The sequence below is a fragment of the Trichomycterus rosablanca genome, chromosome 15 (genome assembly GCF_030014385.1).
Source record: "Trichomycterus rosablanca isolate fTriRos1 chromosome 15, fTriRos1.hap1, whole genome shotgun sequence".
Lineage (NCBI taxonomy): Eukaryota > Metazoa > Chordata > Actinopteri > Siluriformes > Trichomycteridae > Trichomycterus > Trichomycterus rosablanca.
In genome coordinates, this window is record NC_086002.1 from 33,347,421 (window position 1) to 33,363,483 (window position 16,063).

The window sequence follows — 16,063 nt, forward strand, 5'->3', positions numbered from 1 at the left end:
ACCTTTAATACAATCAAGGTAAAAGTGCCTTAACTGTTCTTAAGGTGGACTGGCAAAGATGTACTAAAATGCTGCAAAAGTCTGATCTGGTTATGTTTTGATGCCCTATAGACTTAAGGTGGACTGGCGAAAGCGTATCCAGATGCTACAAACGGCTGATTTGATTACATTTAGGCAGTTCCACCTTTAACACAGTTAAGTTAGGAGTGCCTTTGTGACCGCTTTTAAGGTGGACTGGCTAAGACGTATCCAAATACAACAGAATACGGCTGATTTGATTGTATTAAAGGTGGAACTGCCTAAATGTAATCAAAGTAAAAGTGCCTTAATAACTGCTCTTAAGGTGGACTGGCTAAGGTGTATCCCAATACAATAGAATACGACGATTTGATGACGTTTAGGCAGTTCCACCTTTAACACAATTATTGATGTAAGAGTGCCTTTATGACCACTTTTAAGGTGGACCTGTAAAGATATATTTAAATGCTTTAATGATTTGATTACGTTCCGGCAGTTCCACCTTTAATACAATCAAAGTAAAAGTGCCTTAATAACTGTTCTTAAGGTGGACTGGCTAAGATGTATTCTAATACAATAGAATACAGCTGATTTGATTACGTCTAGGCAGTTCCACCTTTAACACAATTATTGATGTAAGCGTGCCTTTATGACCACTTTTAAGGTGGACTAGTGAAGATGTATCCAAAGGTTCTTAAGGTCGACTGGCTAAGACGTATCCAAACACAATAGAATACGGCTGATTTTATTACATTTAGGCAGTTCCACCTTTAACACAATTTACGGAGTAAGAGTGCAGTAATAACCGTTCTTAAGGTGGACTGGCGAAGATGTATCAAAATACTGCAAAAAAGGCTGATTTGTTTACGTTTTGATGGCGCCACCCTTAATACACACACACACACAGGCTCACTGTGGCCCCCTGGTTGAGAACCACCGCACTACACAGGACAGAAGGCAGCCGTCGACAGTTTGTGGTTGTACTGGTTTTATTTCAGATCAGAACGAGAACAGGTGGAACAGATAAAATGAGGCGACTCTATTGGAGGAATGATCAGGCCAAAAACAAACAAAATAATAATAAGAAGAAGAAGAAGAAGGAGGAGGAGGAGGAGGAGGATCTCCGTCTCTGGTTAGTTCTCAGCTACAGTAAGAAGAAGCTCCAGACCGACGGACTACGTGAACACTGGTACTTTTATTTTTATTCTTTTATTTTTTATAGAAGACACGTAAGAAGCCGAATAGAAGCGAGGGGACCCCCGGGGGGGGGGGGGGAAACGAAAGATCTACATACGCTCACTACGTAGTACGAGGGTACGAACGGCGAAACCGGCGGGGTGGATCCGCTGTAAGAGAAGCTAAAACTGGGGACCCCCTGCGCCCCGGGTCACGAGGGCTAGAAACATTTCCGAACACACGACTGTATAAAACCGTCCGCGGAGCCTAAAGGTCGTCGTCCTGCAGCAGCTCCTCGTCCCCCGGCTCCACCCCCTCCTCCCCCTCCAGGGTTCCCTCCGGCTCCCCCTCCTCCCCCTCCAGGGTTCCCTCCAGGGTTCCCTCCGGCTCCCCGTGTTCCTCGGGCTTCTCCTCGCTCTCCGGCGCCTCGGCGTCTTCGTTCATCGGCTCCGCCTCCTCCTTCCCCTCGCCGTTCCCTACCGCCGCCGCCTCCTCCGACGGCCCCGCCTCCTCCGACGGCCCCGCCTCCTCGCTCTTCCCTTCGGCCTCGTCCTTCGCCTCGTCGGGGGGGTTTTTAGCCTGGGATCGGAAGAGAGTCGGAGGTCATGTGACCGTTCGCCAAAACGAAGCAAAACGCAGCCGGGCCGGAATTAAACGCCCTCCGCCGCGCTTCACAGCTCATACTTAAGCACCGGGCGGCGGAGACGTCACCGCTACTCACCTGCAGGTAGTGCTGCAGCTCCTGCCGGATGTATTTGTGGTTGAGGATGCTGCGCATCATGAACAGTCCCTCCTTCTTAGACTCCTCCATCGTAAACTGAGAGGAAATTAAAAAAACAGGCGGGGTCAGGTTGAGCCAGCAGGGGGCAGAGGCCACGCCCGGTCAGGTCGTACCATCAGTATGTTTCCGTATCCGGGTTGGAAGCAGATACAGCTGTTCACTGTGCATGTATATGGAATAGTGTGGGACTGGGCTATGATGTAAGGGGGGGGGGGGTATGTAAACATTGCCATAAAGAACCCTCTTAAGGTGGAACGGTAAAGACAGAGCTCACATCCAAGGATAACATAACAGATACTACCTTTAGTATCTAGGTACCACTATCGCTCTTAAGGTGGACTAATCAAGCGGCTGATTTGATTACGTTTTGGCAGTTCCGCCTTTAACACAATTATTAAGGTAGGAGTGGCGTAATAACTCTTAAGGTGGACTGGTATGTATCCAAATACAAAGGAAAGGCCAATCTGGCGCCACCTTTAATACAATCATTAAGGTAAGAGTGTCTGTATGGTTGCTTTTAAGATGGACTGATAACATTTACATTTACAGCATTTAGCAGACGCTTTTATCCAATGAGCTGAACACGATGAGCAATTGAGGGTTAAGGGCCTCGCTCAGGGACCCAACAGTGGCAACTTGGTGGTGGCGGGGCTTGAACCGGCAACCTTCTGATTACTAGTCCAGTACCTTAACCACTGAGCTATCACTGGCCCTCGATGTATCTAAATGCTGATTTGATTTCGTTGTGGCAGTTCCACCTTAAACACAATTATTAAAGGAAGAGTGCCTTTATGGCCGCTTTTAAGGTGGACTGGCGAAAGCGTATCCAAATGCTACAGAATACGCTTGATTTGCAGGTGTTGTGGCAGCTCCAGCTGTATAGGAGGTCATTTGAAGTCCCTGATGCGATGCAATGTAAGTGTGTGTGTGTGTGTGCGCGTGTACCCGGCGGTTGTAGTTGTGGTTGGGGGTCTGGATGTGTTGTTGAATAGCTTTGGACTGCATGGGGATGTAAACGTCACAGGCTTCACAGTGAGCCGCTTCAGCCTTCCTTATGAAGTGATCCATAGCTACAGCTGCACACACACACACACACACACACACACTTTAGCAAACACACACACACACACACTACACCATCATAAATATGTGGACAACCAGTTTCAGCGCCAGGTTGGCCTGATTTGTGCGTTTTTAATCCAGCCAATCAGAACCAAGACTCGCTTTAACCAACAACAAAAATCATTTAAATGAATCAGGACATGAATCATTAAAAGAATCATTTGAATGAATCAGGACATGAATCATTATAATGACATGAGTCGTTAAAAGAATCATTTAAATGAAACAGGCTATAATTAAATAAAATAATAAAAATCATTATAAGAATCATTTGAATGAATCAGGGCATGAATCATTAAAAGCATTAAAAGAATCATTTGAATGAATCAGAACATAAATTGTTAAAAGAATCATTTGAATGAATCAGGACATGAATCATTTGAATGAACCAGGACATGAATCATTAATGGAATCAATTAAATGAACCAGAACATGATGAATTACAATGACTTGAATCGTTAAAAGAATCATTTGAATGAATCAGGACATGAATCATTAAAAGAATCACTTGAATGAACCAGGCTGTGAATCATTAATGGAATCAATTAAATGAACCAGAACATGATCAATTACAATGACTTAAATCGTTAAAAGAATCATTTGAATGAATCAGGACATGAATCATTAAAAGAATCACTTGAATGAACCAGGCTGTGAATCATTAATGGAATCAATTAAATGAACCAGAACATGATGAATTACAATGACTTAAATCGTTAAAAGAATCATTTGAATGAATCAGGACATGAATCATTTGAATGAATCAGGGCATGAATCGTTAAAAGAATCATTTGAATGAATCAGGACATGAATCGTTAAAAGAATCATTTGAATGAATCAGGGCATGAATCATTTGAATGAACCAGGACATGAATCATTAATGGAATCAATTAAATGAACCAGAACATGATGAATTACAATGACTTAAATCGTTAAAAGAATCATTTGAATGAATCAGGACATGAATCGTTAAAAGAATCATTTGAATGAATCAGGGCATGAATCATTTGAATGAACCAGGACATGAATCATTAATGGAATCAATTAAATGAACCAGAACATGATGAATTACAATGACTTGAATCGTTAAAAGAATCATTTGAATGAATCAGGACATGAATCGTTAAAAGAATCATTTGAATGAATCAGGACATGAATCATTAAAAGAATCACTTGAATGAACCAGGCTGTGAATCATTAATGGAATCAATTAAATGAACCAGAACATGATCAATTACAATGACTTAAATCGTTAAAAGAATCATTTGAATGAATCAGGACATGAATCGTTAAAAGAATCATTTGAATGAATCAGGACATGAATCGTTAAAAGAATCATTTGAATGAATCAGGACATGAATCGTTAAAAGAATCATTTGAATGAATCAGAACATAAATTGTTAAAAGAATCATTTGAATGAATCAGGACATGAATCATTTGAATGAACCAGGACATGAATCATTAATGGAATCAATTAAATGAACCAGAACATGATGAATTACAATGACTTGAATCGTTAAAAGAATCATTTGAATGAATCAGGACATGAATCATTAAAAGAATCACTTGAATGAACCAGGCTGTGAATCATTAATGGAATCAATTAAATGAACCAGAACATGATCAATTACAATGACTTAAATCGTTAAAAGAATCATTTGAATGAATCAGGACATGAATCATTAAAAGAATCATTTGAATGAATCAGGACATGAATCATTAAAAGAATCACTTGAATGAACCAGGCTGTGAATCATTAATGGAATCAATTAAATGAACCAGAACATGATGAATTACAATGACTTAAATCGTTAAAAGAATCATTTGAATGAATCAGGACATGAATCATTTGAATGAATCAGGGCATGAATCGTTAAAAGAATCATTTGAATGAATCAGGACATGAATCATCTGAATGAACCAGGACATGAATCATTAATGGAATCAATTAAATGAACCACAACATGATGAATTACAATGACTTGAATCGTTAAAAGAATCATTTGAATGAATCAGGACATGAATCGTTAAAAGAATCATTTGAATGAATCAGGACATGAATCATTAAAAGAATCACTTGAATGAACCAGGCTGTGAATCATTAATGGAATCAATTAAATGAACCAGAACATGATGAATTACAATGACTTAAATCGTTAAAAGAATCATTTGAATGAATCAGGACATGAATCGTTAAAAGAATCATTTGAATGAATCAGGACATGAATCATCTGAATGAACCAGGACATGAATCATTAATGGAATCAATTAAATGAACCACAACATGATGAATTACAATGACTTGATTCGTTAAAAGAATCATTTGAATGAATCAGGACATGAATCGTTAAAAGAATCATTTGAATGAATCAGGGCATGAATCATTTGAATGAACCAGGACATGAATCATTAATGGAATCAATTAAATGAACCAGAACATGATGAATTACAATGACTTGAATCGTTAAAAGAATCATTTGAATGAATCAGGACATGAATCGTTAAAAGAATCATTTGAATGAATCAGGGCATGAACCGTTAAAAGAATCATTTGAATGAATCAGGACATGAACTGGTAATCTGCAGCGGCGCCGCGGCTCAGGTTACCGTGGATACGCAGACCGGGTTATACTGATCGTTCCCCCCTCAGGTTCTGGGGTTTGAATCCCTCATCAGCTATAAGCCCCGCCCATAATAACACCTGTAGATCTGGATGTAACGTACGGAGGACGGATGGACTCACCTCGAGTCAGGTCCTGGACCTTATAGATCTGACAGATGGCGGCGCTGTGATCCGGTAACTGACCCACCGTGTCCTCCACCTTCCTGCGTTTCTTATTCAGGTGTTCCTACACACACACACAGAGTTAGAGAGATCAGTGGGCGTGTCGGGGTCAGGAACGCTGTTCCCGGGTGCCGTGGGGGGCGCGCCGTACCTGCAGGAACTCCATGGTGTGCTCGTCGAAGTACTGAGAGACAGAACTCAGGTGGTCCTTGTGGAACTTGCTCTCCAGGTGAGCGTCCATCTCGTCCTTGTAGAACGTGCGGAACTTACACATGGAGCAGGTGTAGGTTATCCTGGAAACCACAGGGAGGAGACGGCCAATCAGAACACAGAGTCACTAATACATCCAATCAGAACACAGAGCCAATCAGAACCCAGAGTCACTAATGCAGCCAATCAGAACACAGTCACTAATACAGCCAATCAGAACCCAGAGTCACTAATACAGCCAATCAGAACCCAGAGTCACTAATACATCCAATCAGAACACAGAGCCAATCAGAACCCAGAGTCACTAATGCAGCCAATCAGAACAGTCACTAATACAGCCAATCAGAACACAGAGTCGCTCTAATACAGCCAATCAGAACAGAGTCACTAATACAGCCAATCAGAACACAGAGCCAATCAGAACCCAGAGTCACTAATACAGCCAATCAGAACCCAGAGCCAATCAGAACCCAGAGTCACTAATACAGCCAATCAGAACCCAGAGTCACTAATACAGCCAATCAGAACCCAGAGCCAATCAGAACACAGAGTCACTAATGCAGCCAATCAGAACACAGAGCCAATCAGAACACAGAGCCATTTTCCTGCAAACTGTTCACATGCGTTGCTGCTGAGTGTCAGGCTTTGTGTTTTAAGATGGAAACACTAGACGGTTTTCCATCCACCAACTTTTTGCGAATTTTGAAAACTGTGCATTAAAACACCTGGATGGAAAAGCTAAAAATTCGAAAAACGACCCAAATATCGCAAAAAAAAGTTTTCACGCTTGAACGAGGTGGAAAAGTTAGAATATCGCATCGCGCGCATGATAACGCAGGTTTAAACTCTTACAGACTTTATTCTTTATTCTATTTTTTTACCATATTTTGATTAGATGTGCATTTAAAATATTTAGCCTAAACACTTTTTTTTCGTTTCACACTGTATATCTGGCCTAGGCTAGATTTAACAATAAACACACATTTCATTGGTCTTAAAGCCGTCTCATCTTTGTCATTATAAAGCAATAATATACCGAATCATAGCCTAACAATAAAGCTTGTTTATATAGCTCTAAAATCCAGATCAATTAAGTCATTTTCAAAAACAAAATAAAAATGGCGATATTATCGCATACCGCGATATTAAGACAGGCTGAATATCGCAAGGGGAAATTCTGTCACCGCGACAGCCCTAATACAGCCAATCAGAACCCAGAGTCACTAATACAGCCAATCAGAACCCAGAGTCACTAATACAGCCAATCAGAACCCAGAGTCACTAATACAGCCAATCAGAACCCAGAGCCAATCATAAACAAGAGTTGCTTCAATCCAGCCAATCAGAACCAAGAGTCGCTTTAATACAGCCAATTTAAATGAATCAGGACATGAATCATTAAAGGAATCATTTGAATGAAGGAGACTATGAATCATTAAAGGAATCATTTGAATGAAGGAGACTCTGAATCATTAAAGGAATCATTTGAATGAAGGAGACTATGAATCATTAAAGGAATCATTTGAATGAAGGAGACTCTGAATCATTAAAGGAATCATTTGAATGAAGGAGACTCTGAATCATTAAAGGAATCATTTGAATGAAGGAGACTCTGAATCATTAAAGGAATCATTTGAATGAAGGAGACTATGAATCATTAAAGGAATCATTTGAATGAAGGAGACTATGAATCATTAAAGGAATCATTTGAATGAAGGAGACTCTGAATCATTAAAGGAATCATTTGAATGAAGGAGACTCTGAATCATTAAAGGAATCATTTGAATGAAGGAGACTATGAATCATTAAAGGAATCATTTGAATGAAGGAGACTATGAATCATTAAAGGAATCATTTGAATGAAGGAGACTATGAATCATTAAAGGAATCATTTGAATGAAGGAGACTATGGATCATTAAAGGAATCATTTGAATGAAGGAGACTATGAATCATTAAAGGAATCATTTGAATGAAGGAGACTCTGAATCATTAAAGGAATCATTTGAATGAAGGAGACTCTGAATCATTAAAGGAATCATTTGAATGAAGGAGACTCTGAATCATTAAAGGAATCATTTGAATGAAGGAGACTCTGAATCATTAAAGGAATCATTTGAATGAAGGAGACTCTGAATCATTAAAGGAATCATTTGAATGAAGGAGACTATGAATCATTAAAGGAATCATTTGAATGAAGGAGACTCTGAATCATTAAAGGAATCATTTGAATGAAGGAGACTCTGAATCATTAAAGGAATCATTTGAATGAAGGAGACTCTGAATCATTAAAGGAATCATTTGAATGAAGGAGACTCTGAATCATTAAAGGAATCATTTGAATGAAGGAGACTCTGAATCATTAAAGGAATCATTTGAATGAAGGAGACTATGAATCATTAAAGGAATCATTTGAATGAAGGAGACTATGAATCATTAAAGGAATCATTTGAATGAAGGAGACTATGAATCATTAAAGGAATCATTTGAATGAAGGAGACTCTGAATCATTAAAGGAATCATTTGAATGAAGGAGACTCTGAATCATTAAAGGAATCATTTGAATGAAGGAGACTCTGAATCATTAAAGGAATCATTTGAATGAAGGAGACTCTGAATCATTAAAGGAATCATTTGAATGAAGGAGACTCTGAATCATTAAAGGAATCATTTGAATGAAGGAGACTATGAATCATTAAAGGAATCATTTGAATGAAGGAGACTATGAATCATTAAAGGAATCATTTGAATGAAGGAGACTCTGAATCATTAAAGGAATCATTTGAATGAAGGAGACTATGAATCATTAAAGGAATCATTTGAATGAAGGAGACTATGAATCATTAAAGGAATCATTTGAATGAAGGAGACTATGAATCATTAAAGGAATCATTTGAATGAAGGAGACTATGAATCATTAAAGGAATCATTTGAATGAAGGAGACTCTGAATCATTAAAGGAATCATTTGAATGAAGGAGACTATGAATCATTAAAGGAATCATTTGAACGAAGGAGACTCTGAATCATTAAAAGAATCATTTGAATGAAGGAGACTGAATCATTAAAGGAATCATTTGAATGAAGGAGACTATGAATCATTAAAGGAATCATTTGAATGAAGGAGACTATGAATCATTAAAGGAATCATTTGAATGAAGGAGACTATGAATCATTAAAGGAATCATTTGAATGAAGGAGACTCTGAATCATTAAAGGAATCATTTGAATGAAGGAGACTCTGAATCATTAAAGGAATCATTTGAATGAAGGAGACTCTGAATCATTAAAGGAATCATTTGAATGAAGGAGACTATGAATCATTAAAGGAATCATTTGAATGAAGGAGACTATGAATCATTAAAGGAATCATTTGAATGAAGGAGACTATGAATCATTAAAGGAATCATTTGAATGAAGGAGACTCTGAATCATTAAAGGAATCATTTGAATGAAGGAGACTATGAATCATTAAAGGAATCATTTGAATGAAGGAGACTATGAATCATTAAAGGAATCATTTGAATGAAGGAGACTCTGAATCATTAAAGGAATCATTTGAATGAAGGAGACTCTGAATCATTAAAGGAATCATTTGAATGAAGGAGACTATGAATCATTAAAGGAATCATTTGAATGAAGGAGACTATGAATCATTAAAGGAATCATTTGAATGAAGGAGACTATGAATCATTAAAGGAATCATTTGAATGAAGGAGACTCTGAATCATTAAAGGAATCATTTGAATGAGTCTGAATCAGACCTGTGGGCGGAGACCTTGATCCCAGAGTTCTCGAAGAATCCTCCCTTCTTCTTCTGCTTCTTATCAGCGCCGGCGGCGGCGTTACCCTTCTGCTTAGTCTTCTTACCATCTACACAGAGGCGTTCAGATTTAGACATGTCCTATTCCCACACTAGCACACGCACTCTCCTGAGGAGAGAAGGATAAAGGTAGACCGGAACGTAGACTCACCCTTCTTCCCTTTATCGTCGGGTTTGGAGGTCTGAGGGACAGAACGTAGAGACGGCGGTTAGCTAACAATCCCGGCGCGTTTAGAGCTAGCAATAAATAAATAAATAATGAAACCTACCGAGGCTTCGTCGTTCTCCTCGGCGTGGTTCTCCGCATCTACAAAACACAAACACAGCGAGGGTTAGAGAAACGAGGCGTCCAGCGTGCAGTGAGGGCTGCAGGCCAGCGGGGGGCGGTACCTCCGTCTGCAGGCGGCGCAGCGTCCTTGTTCAGCTTCTTCTTCAGCTGAGCCAGCTCCTCCTCGATAGATAGAACTGTACAGAGGAGGAGGAGGAGGAGGAGGAGGGTTAATAATTACGGTTCCTCCACACACAGGAGGAGGAGAACCAGAGCAGGATGAAGATACTCACCGTCACCGTCACCTTCAGCCGCTGGATTAGAGGCCTGAGGAGGAGGAGAAACACGGTGAGAGGAACTCAGACACCTTCTGATTGGCTACTGAACCGACAATCCATAAGAGACGAGGAGAAACGCGCTCCGAGTCAGGGCATTCAAGTCAGTGAAATAGAAATGTAGAGTCAGGTATTTAAAATCAGAGTCAGGAAACAGTCACAGAGTCAGGGATTCAGAGTCGGAGGGAATCAGAGAGTCAGAGTCAAAGGATTAGAAATTCTGAGTCAGGGATCCAGAGAGTCGGAAACAGGAAACAGTCACTGAGTCAGGGCATCAGAGTCAGGGATTCAGAGAGTCAGCAAAACACAAAATCAGCAAGTCAGGGCATCAAAGTCAGTGAATTAGAAATGTAGGGTCAGGGATTCAGAGAGTCAGAGTCAAAGAATTAGAAATTCTGAGTCAGGAATCAGTCAGAGAATCAGAGTCAGGGATTCAGAGGGTCAGCAAAACAGAGTCAGGGCATCAGAGTCAATGAATAAAACATTTAGAGTCAGGGAAGCAGAGAGTCAGAGTCAAAGAATCAGAAATTTTGAGTCAGGAATCAGTCAGAATCAGAGTCAGGGATTCAGAGAGTGAGGGATTCAGAGAGTCAGAGTCAAAGAATTAGAAATTCTGAGTCAGGAATCAGTTAGAGAATCAGAGTCAGGGATTCAGAGAGTCAGCAAAACACAAAATCAGCAAGTCAGGGCATCAAAGTCAGTGAATTAGAAATGTAGAATTAGGGATTCAAAGAGTCAGTCAGAAAATAAGACCAGGGAAGAACCAGGGAATCAGAGAGTCAGAGTCAAAGAATTAGAAATTATGAGTCAGGAATCAGTCAGAGAATCAGAGTCAGCGATTCAGAGAATCAGAGTCAGGGATTCAGAGAATCAGAGTCAGGGATTCAGAGAGTCAGAGTCAGGGATTCAGAGAGTCAGAGTCAAAGAATTAGAAATTCTGAGTCAGAAATCAGTCAGAGAATCAGAGTCAGCGATTCAGAGAATCAGAGTCAGCGATTCAGAGAATCAGAGTCAGCGATTCAGAGAATCAGAGTCAGGGATTCAGAGAATCAGAGTCAGGGATTCAGAGAGTCAGAGTCAGCGATTCAGAGAATCAGAGTCAGCGATTCAGAGAATCAGAGTCAGGGATTCAGAGAATCAGAGTCAGGGATTCAGAGAGTCAGAGTCAAAGAATTAGAAATTCTGAGTCAGAAATCAGTCAGAGAATCAGAGTCAGGGATTCAGAGAGTCAGAGATTCAGAGAGTCAGGGAATCAGAGAGTCAGAGATTCAGAGAGTCAGAGTCAGGGATTCAGAGAGTCAGGGATTCGGAGAGTCAGAGTCAGGGATTCAGAGAATCAGAGTCAGGGATTCAGAGAGTCAGAGTCAAAGAATTAGAAATTCTGAGTCAGAAATCAGTCAGAGAATCAGAGTCAGGGATTCAGAGAGTCAGGGAATCAGAGAGTCAGAGTCAGGGAATCAGAGAGTCAGAGATTCAGAGAGTCAGAGTCAGGGATTCAGAGAGTCAGGGATTCGGAGAGTCAGAGCCAGGGAATCCGAGAGTCAGTCAGGAAATCCGAGAGTCAGAGCCAGGGAATCAGAGTCAGAGAGTCAGAGTCAGGGAATCAGAGAGTCAGAGTCAGGGAATCAGAGAGTCAGAGCCAGGGAATCAGAGAGTCAGAGTCAGGGAATCAGAGAGTCAGAGTCAGGGAATCAGAGAGTCAGAGTCAGGGAATCAGAGAGTCAGAGTCAGGGAATCAGAGTCAGGGATTCAGAGAGTCAGAGTCAGGGATTCAGAGAGTCAGGGATTCAGAGAGTCAGAGCCAGGGAATCAGAGAGTCAGTCAGGGAATCCGAGAGTCAGAGCCAGGGAATCAGAGAGTCAGAGTCAGGGAATCAGAGAGTCAGAGAATCAGAGTCAGGGAATCAGAGAGTCAGGGATTCAGAGAGTCAGAGTCCGGGAATCAGAGAGTCAGAGTCAGGGATTCAGAGAGTCAGTCAGGGAATCAGAGAGTCAGAGTCAGGGAATCAGAGAGTCAGAGTCCGGGAATCAGAGAGTCAGGGAATCAGAGAGTCAGAGTCAGGGAATCAGAGAGTCAGAGTCAGGGAATCAGAGAGTCAGAGTCAGGGAATCAGAGTGACTGAATGAAAATGAGAGAAATGTTAAACTCACGGCGTCTGCAGACTCGTCTCCGTCCGAGTCCTCCATCGGGTCTCCGGTGGACTCTGTCTTCCCCATCTTCAGCTCCGGCTCGTCCCCGGACCTCTGGGTTTGTTTCCTCTTCTTCCCATCATGCTCAGCTTTAACCTGCGGGTGAAGAAGCAACCCAGGGTTCCGTCAGTCACCTTAAACCACAACCCCCCCCGCCACGCCCCGACCCCCCCCCCCCCCCCCGACGTACCTCGGTGGACTCGTCGTCGCTCTCGGAGTTCTGCTCCTCGTCGTCCTCCTCCTCCTCCTCGTCTTCGTCCTCCTCCTCTTTCGCCTCCTCTTCCCTCATGGCTTTTCCCGCCGACCTCCTCCTCTGCTTCTTGAACTTCCTGTCCCGCCTCCTGCGCCTCATCTCCGAGGAGCCGCCGAACCGCCGCCCGGGGTAGTCCGTGGGCACGGGGTCGAACTGGGCCCAGTGGTGCCTGTAGGGCCGGTAGTCCGGGTGGAAACCGCCCCTCTGGGGGAACACCAGCGGGTCCAGGAGGGACGGCAGGTTGCCGCCGGGTCCCCAGCCGGGGCCCCCGAAGTCGTCGAACTGCTCGAACCTGCCGCCCCGCCCCGGCATGCCCTCCTCCACCTCCGGGTGCATGCCCATCTGATTCATGTCGTTCCTCTTGGGCGGCGGGGGGAAGGTCCCGTCGGACCGCCGCCTCCCGAACTGCCGGCTCATCTGCCTGACGGAGGACTGTTCGAAGCCCCCTGTACGGTACATGAATCATTTAAGGAGTCAGTTTAATGACTCAGGACATGACTCATTAAAAAAACCATTTAAACAAATTAGGACGTAAATCATAAAGAGAATCACATGAATCAGGACATAAATCACTACAATGTCATGAATCGTTAAAAGAATCATTTGAATGAATCAGGACATGACTCATTCAAAGAATCATTTGAATGAACCAGGACGTGAATCATTATGAATGAATCACAATATGAATCATTTAAAAAACTATCCGAATGAACAAGAACACGAATCGTTACAATGACATGAATCATTAAAAGAATCATTTGAATAAGTCAGGACACGAATCGTTAAAGGAATCATTCAAATGAATCAGGACATGAATTGCTCCAATGATCTGAATCCTTAAAAGAATCGTTCAAATGAAGCAGGACGTGAATCGTTACAATGATTCGAATCCTTAAAAGAATCGTTCAAATGAACCAGGACGTGAATCGTTACAATGACTTGAATCTTTAAAAGAATCATTTGAATTAAATTTGAACATGAATCATTAAAAGAATCATTTGAATAAGTCAGGACACGAATCGTTAAAGGAATCATTCAAATGAATCTGGACATGAATTGCTCCAATGATCTGAATCCTTAAAAGAATCGTTCAAATGAAGCAGGACGTGAATCGTTACAATGACTTGAATCTTTAAAAGAACCATTTGAATGAATCAGGACAAGAATCATTAAAATGACATGAATCGTTAAGAGTCATTTGAATAAATCAGGACATGGATCATTTTAAAAAAAAATCATGCGAATGAATGAGGACACGAATCATTACACTGACACGACTCTTTAAAAGAATCATTTGAATCAAATTTGAACATGAATCGTTAAAGGAATCATTTGAATGAATCAGGACATGAATCATATGGCAGTAGCCCTGTGTGTAGCCCAGTGGTTATAAGGTACTGGACTAGTAATCGAAAGGTCCACTACCACTGCCGGGTTGCCACTGTTGGGCCCTTGAGCAAGGCCCTTAACACTCGCTTTGGATAAAAAGTCTGGACGCCGTCAGGAGTCGCTAAGGGTGACGTTTACGCCGCGCCCGGCCGCCGCCCACGTTCGCCGGTACTGCGCCTCCGTGACCAATAAGAACCTGGAGATCGGGCGTGTCCCTGAGGGGGCGAGACCCCGCCCGGCGACCGTGAGGGTGTAAAGTATCTCACCTCTGCCGGCGGCTCCTCCTCTCCAGCCGGGGTATCCTGGATGTGGAGACGACAAAAAGAAGCTCCGTTAGAACAGAACACGTCGCTGCGTTTACACCAGGACCCACCGACCCACCGACCCCGGGGAGGGCGGAGGAGCCTAGTGGGTCGGGCTTAGGGCTCAAATCCACCCACGGGGCGTCACCGTCCACGGTCGAGCAAGCCGCTCAAGCCTGGGGGTCACGGTCTAGGTTCTTATTCCGATTCCAGGTCAGTCGCTCTTGGACCATGATCGCCCAGTGGGTAGAGAGTTCGAATCCCATTCATTCAGCCACTGTTGGGCCCTTGAGCAAGGCCCTTAACCCTGTCTGCCTCTGGAGTGCCATACAAGGGTGCTTCCAAACAGGCTGGGGTATATATACTGTATGTGTATATATATACATATAATGCGAATAAAATCTAATATATAAACAATGAAAAACATTTTAACGTGCGTATACATTTTTTTAAATGTATATAAACATTTAAACTCTCTATTTATGCACTGTGATAAGGATTGGAGCGAACACAGCATTTATTTATTAATTATTAAGATTTCATTAAATCATTTCACCCTCGGGTTTCCTTTTGAATTGAATAGAGAACTGCGTTCGTTTCGGATTAGCCGAGCTGAGAAGTCGCGTCTGTTTAAACGCTCTTTAAACCGAACATGCACCGAATTCGATGCTCTTTTTTCAGTATTTATTTAATTTCGCTTTAATAATGATGATAAATTCATTAAAAACAACGCGTGTTAAGGACAATCTTTAGCAACATTAGCAACGTTAGCCAGAAAGCTAACAATGCTAACATGCTACCGGTGCGCGTTCGAGCGTATTTAGATATTTCCGACAAATCTAATCAACACAATCACGCGTTTACGCATTAATTGTGTATTAATCTACATTTATCAAGCAACTCCAGTATCAAAAAAGGAGAACATCCGTGTTATAAATCAATAATCACCTGAACCGCGTCCCCAACCAGCCATTCTTACAATGCAGCTAATGCGCCAGCTAGCTTCTTCTTCTACTGCACCGCTTACATCCGGGTTCTCCACAGCGCCCCCTAACTGCTATACTTCATCACAACACGACAAAGTTACTCGTGTCCACTTTCGGGACGTTTTTAAATCTCTGACCCCACATGTAGTGCTTGTTTTGATTGATAAGTGGCCAGATCTGGTCATTCTTCTGAACCAGGGGCCAAAAATGGCCCCATAAAATGGTACCCCGAGGCACAGTGTGTGTTTTTATTGCTAAGTGGCCCGTACTGTTCGGTACCTATGTGTCTGTTTGGTCACCCTTCTGAACCAGGGACCAACAATACTCTTTCCAAAATGGTACCCTGAGGTACCCACATCTAGCAGACGTCTTTGTCCAAAGCGACTTTGTACTTTTAACAGTAAACAGTCTGAGCTATTGAGGGTTAA

General features: G+C 42.1%; 1 protein-coding gene across 1 annotated transcript; it reads right to left on the reverse strand.

Moving 5' to 3' along the window:
- Window positions 1-989: 989 nt before the first annotated feature.
- LOC134329434 (A-kinase anchor protein 8-like) lies at window positions 990-15,658 on the reverse strand. Its single transcript, XM_063010697.1, has 14 exons — window positions 15,598-15,658; window positions 14,614-14,649; window positions 12,896-13,404; window positions 12,667-12,801; window positions 10,475-10,508; window positions 10,304-10,378; window positions 10,183-10,220; window positions 10,065-10,095; window positions 9,855-9,963; window positions 6,035-6,176; window positions 5,842-5,947; window positions 2,921-3,051; window positions 1,916-2,011; window positions 990-1,773 (listed from the first exon to the last, which is right to left on the reverse strand). The coding sequence occupies exons 1-14, from the start codon at window positions 15,620-15,622 to the stop codon at window positions 1,462-1,464; spliced, it is 1,779 nt and encodes a 592-aa protein (XP_062866767.1). The 5' UTR covers window positions 15,623-15,658; the 3' UTR covers window positions 990-1,461.
- Window positions 15,659-16,063: the final 405 nt, after the last annotated feature.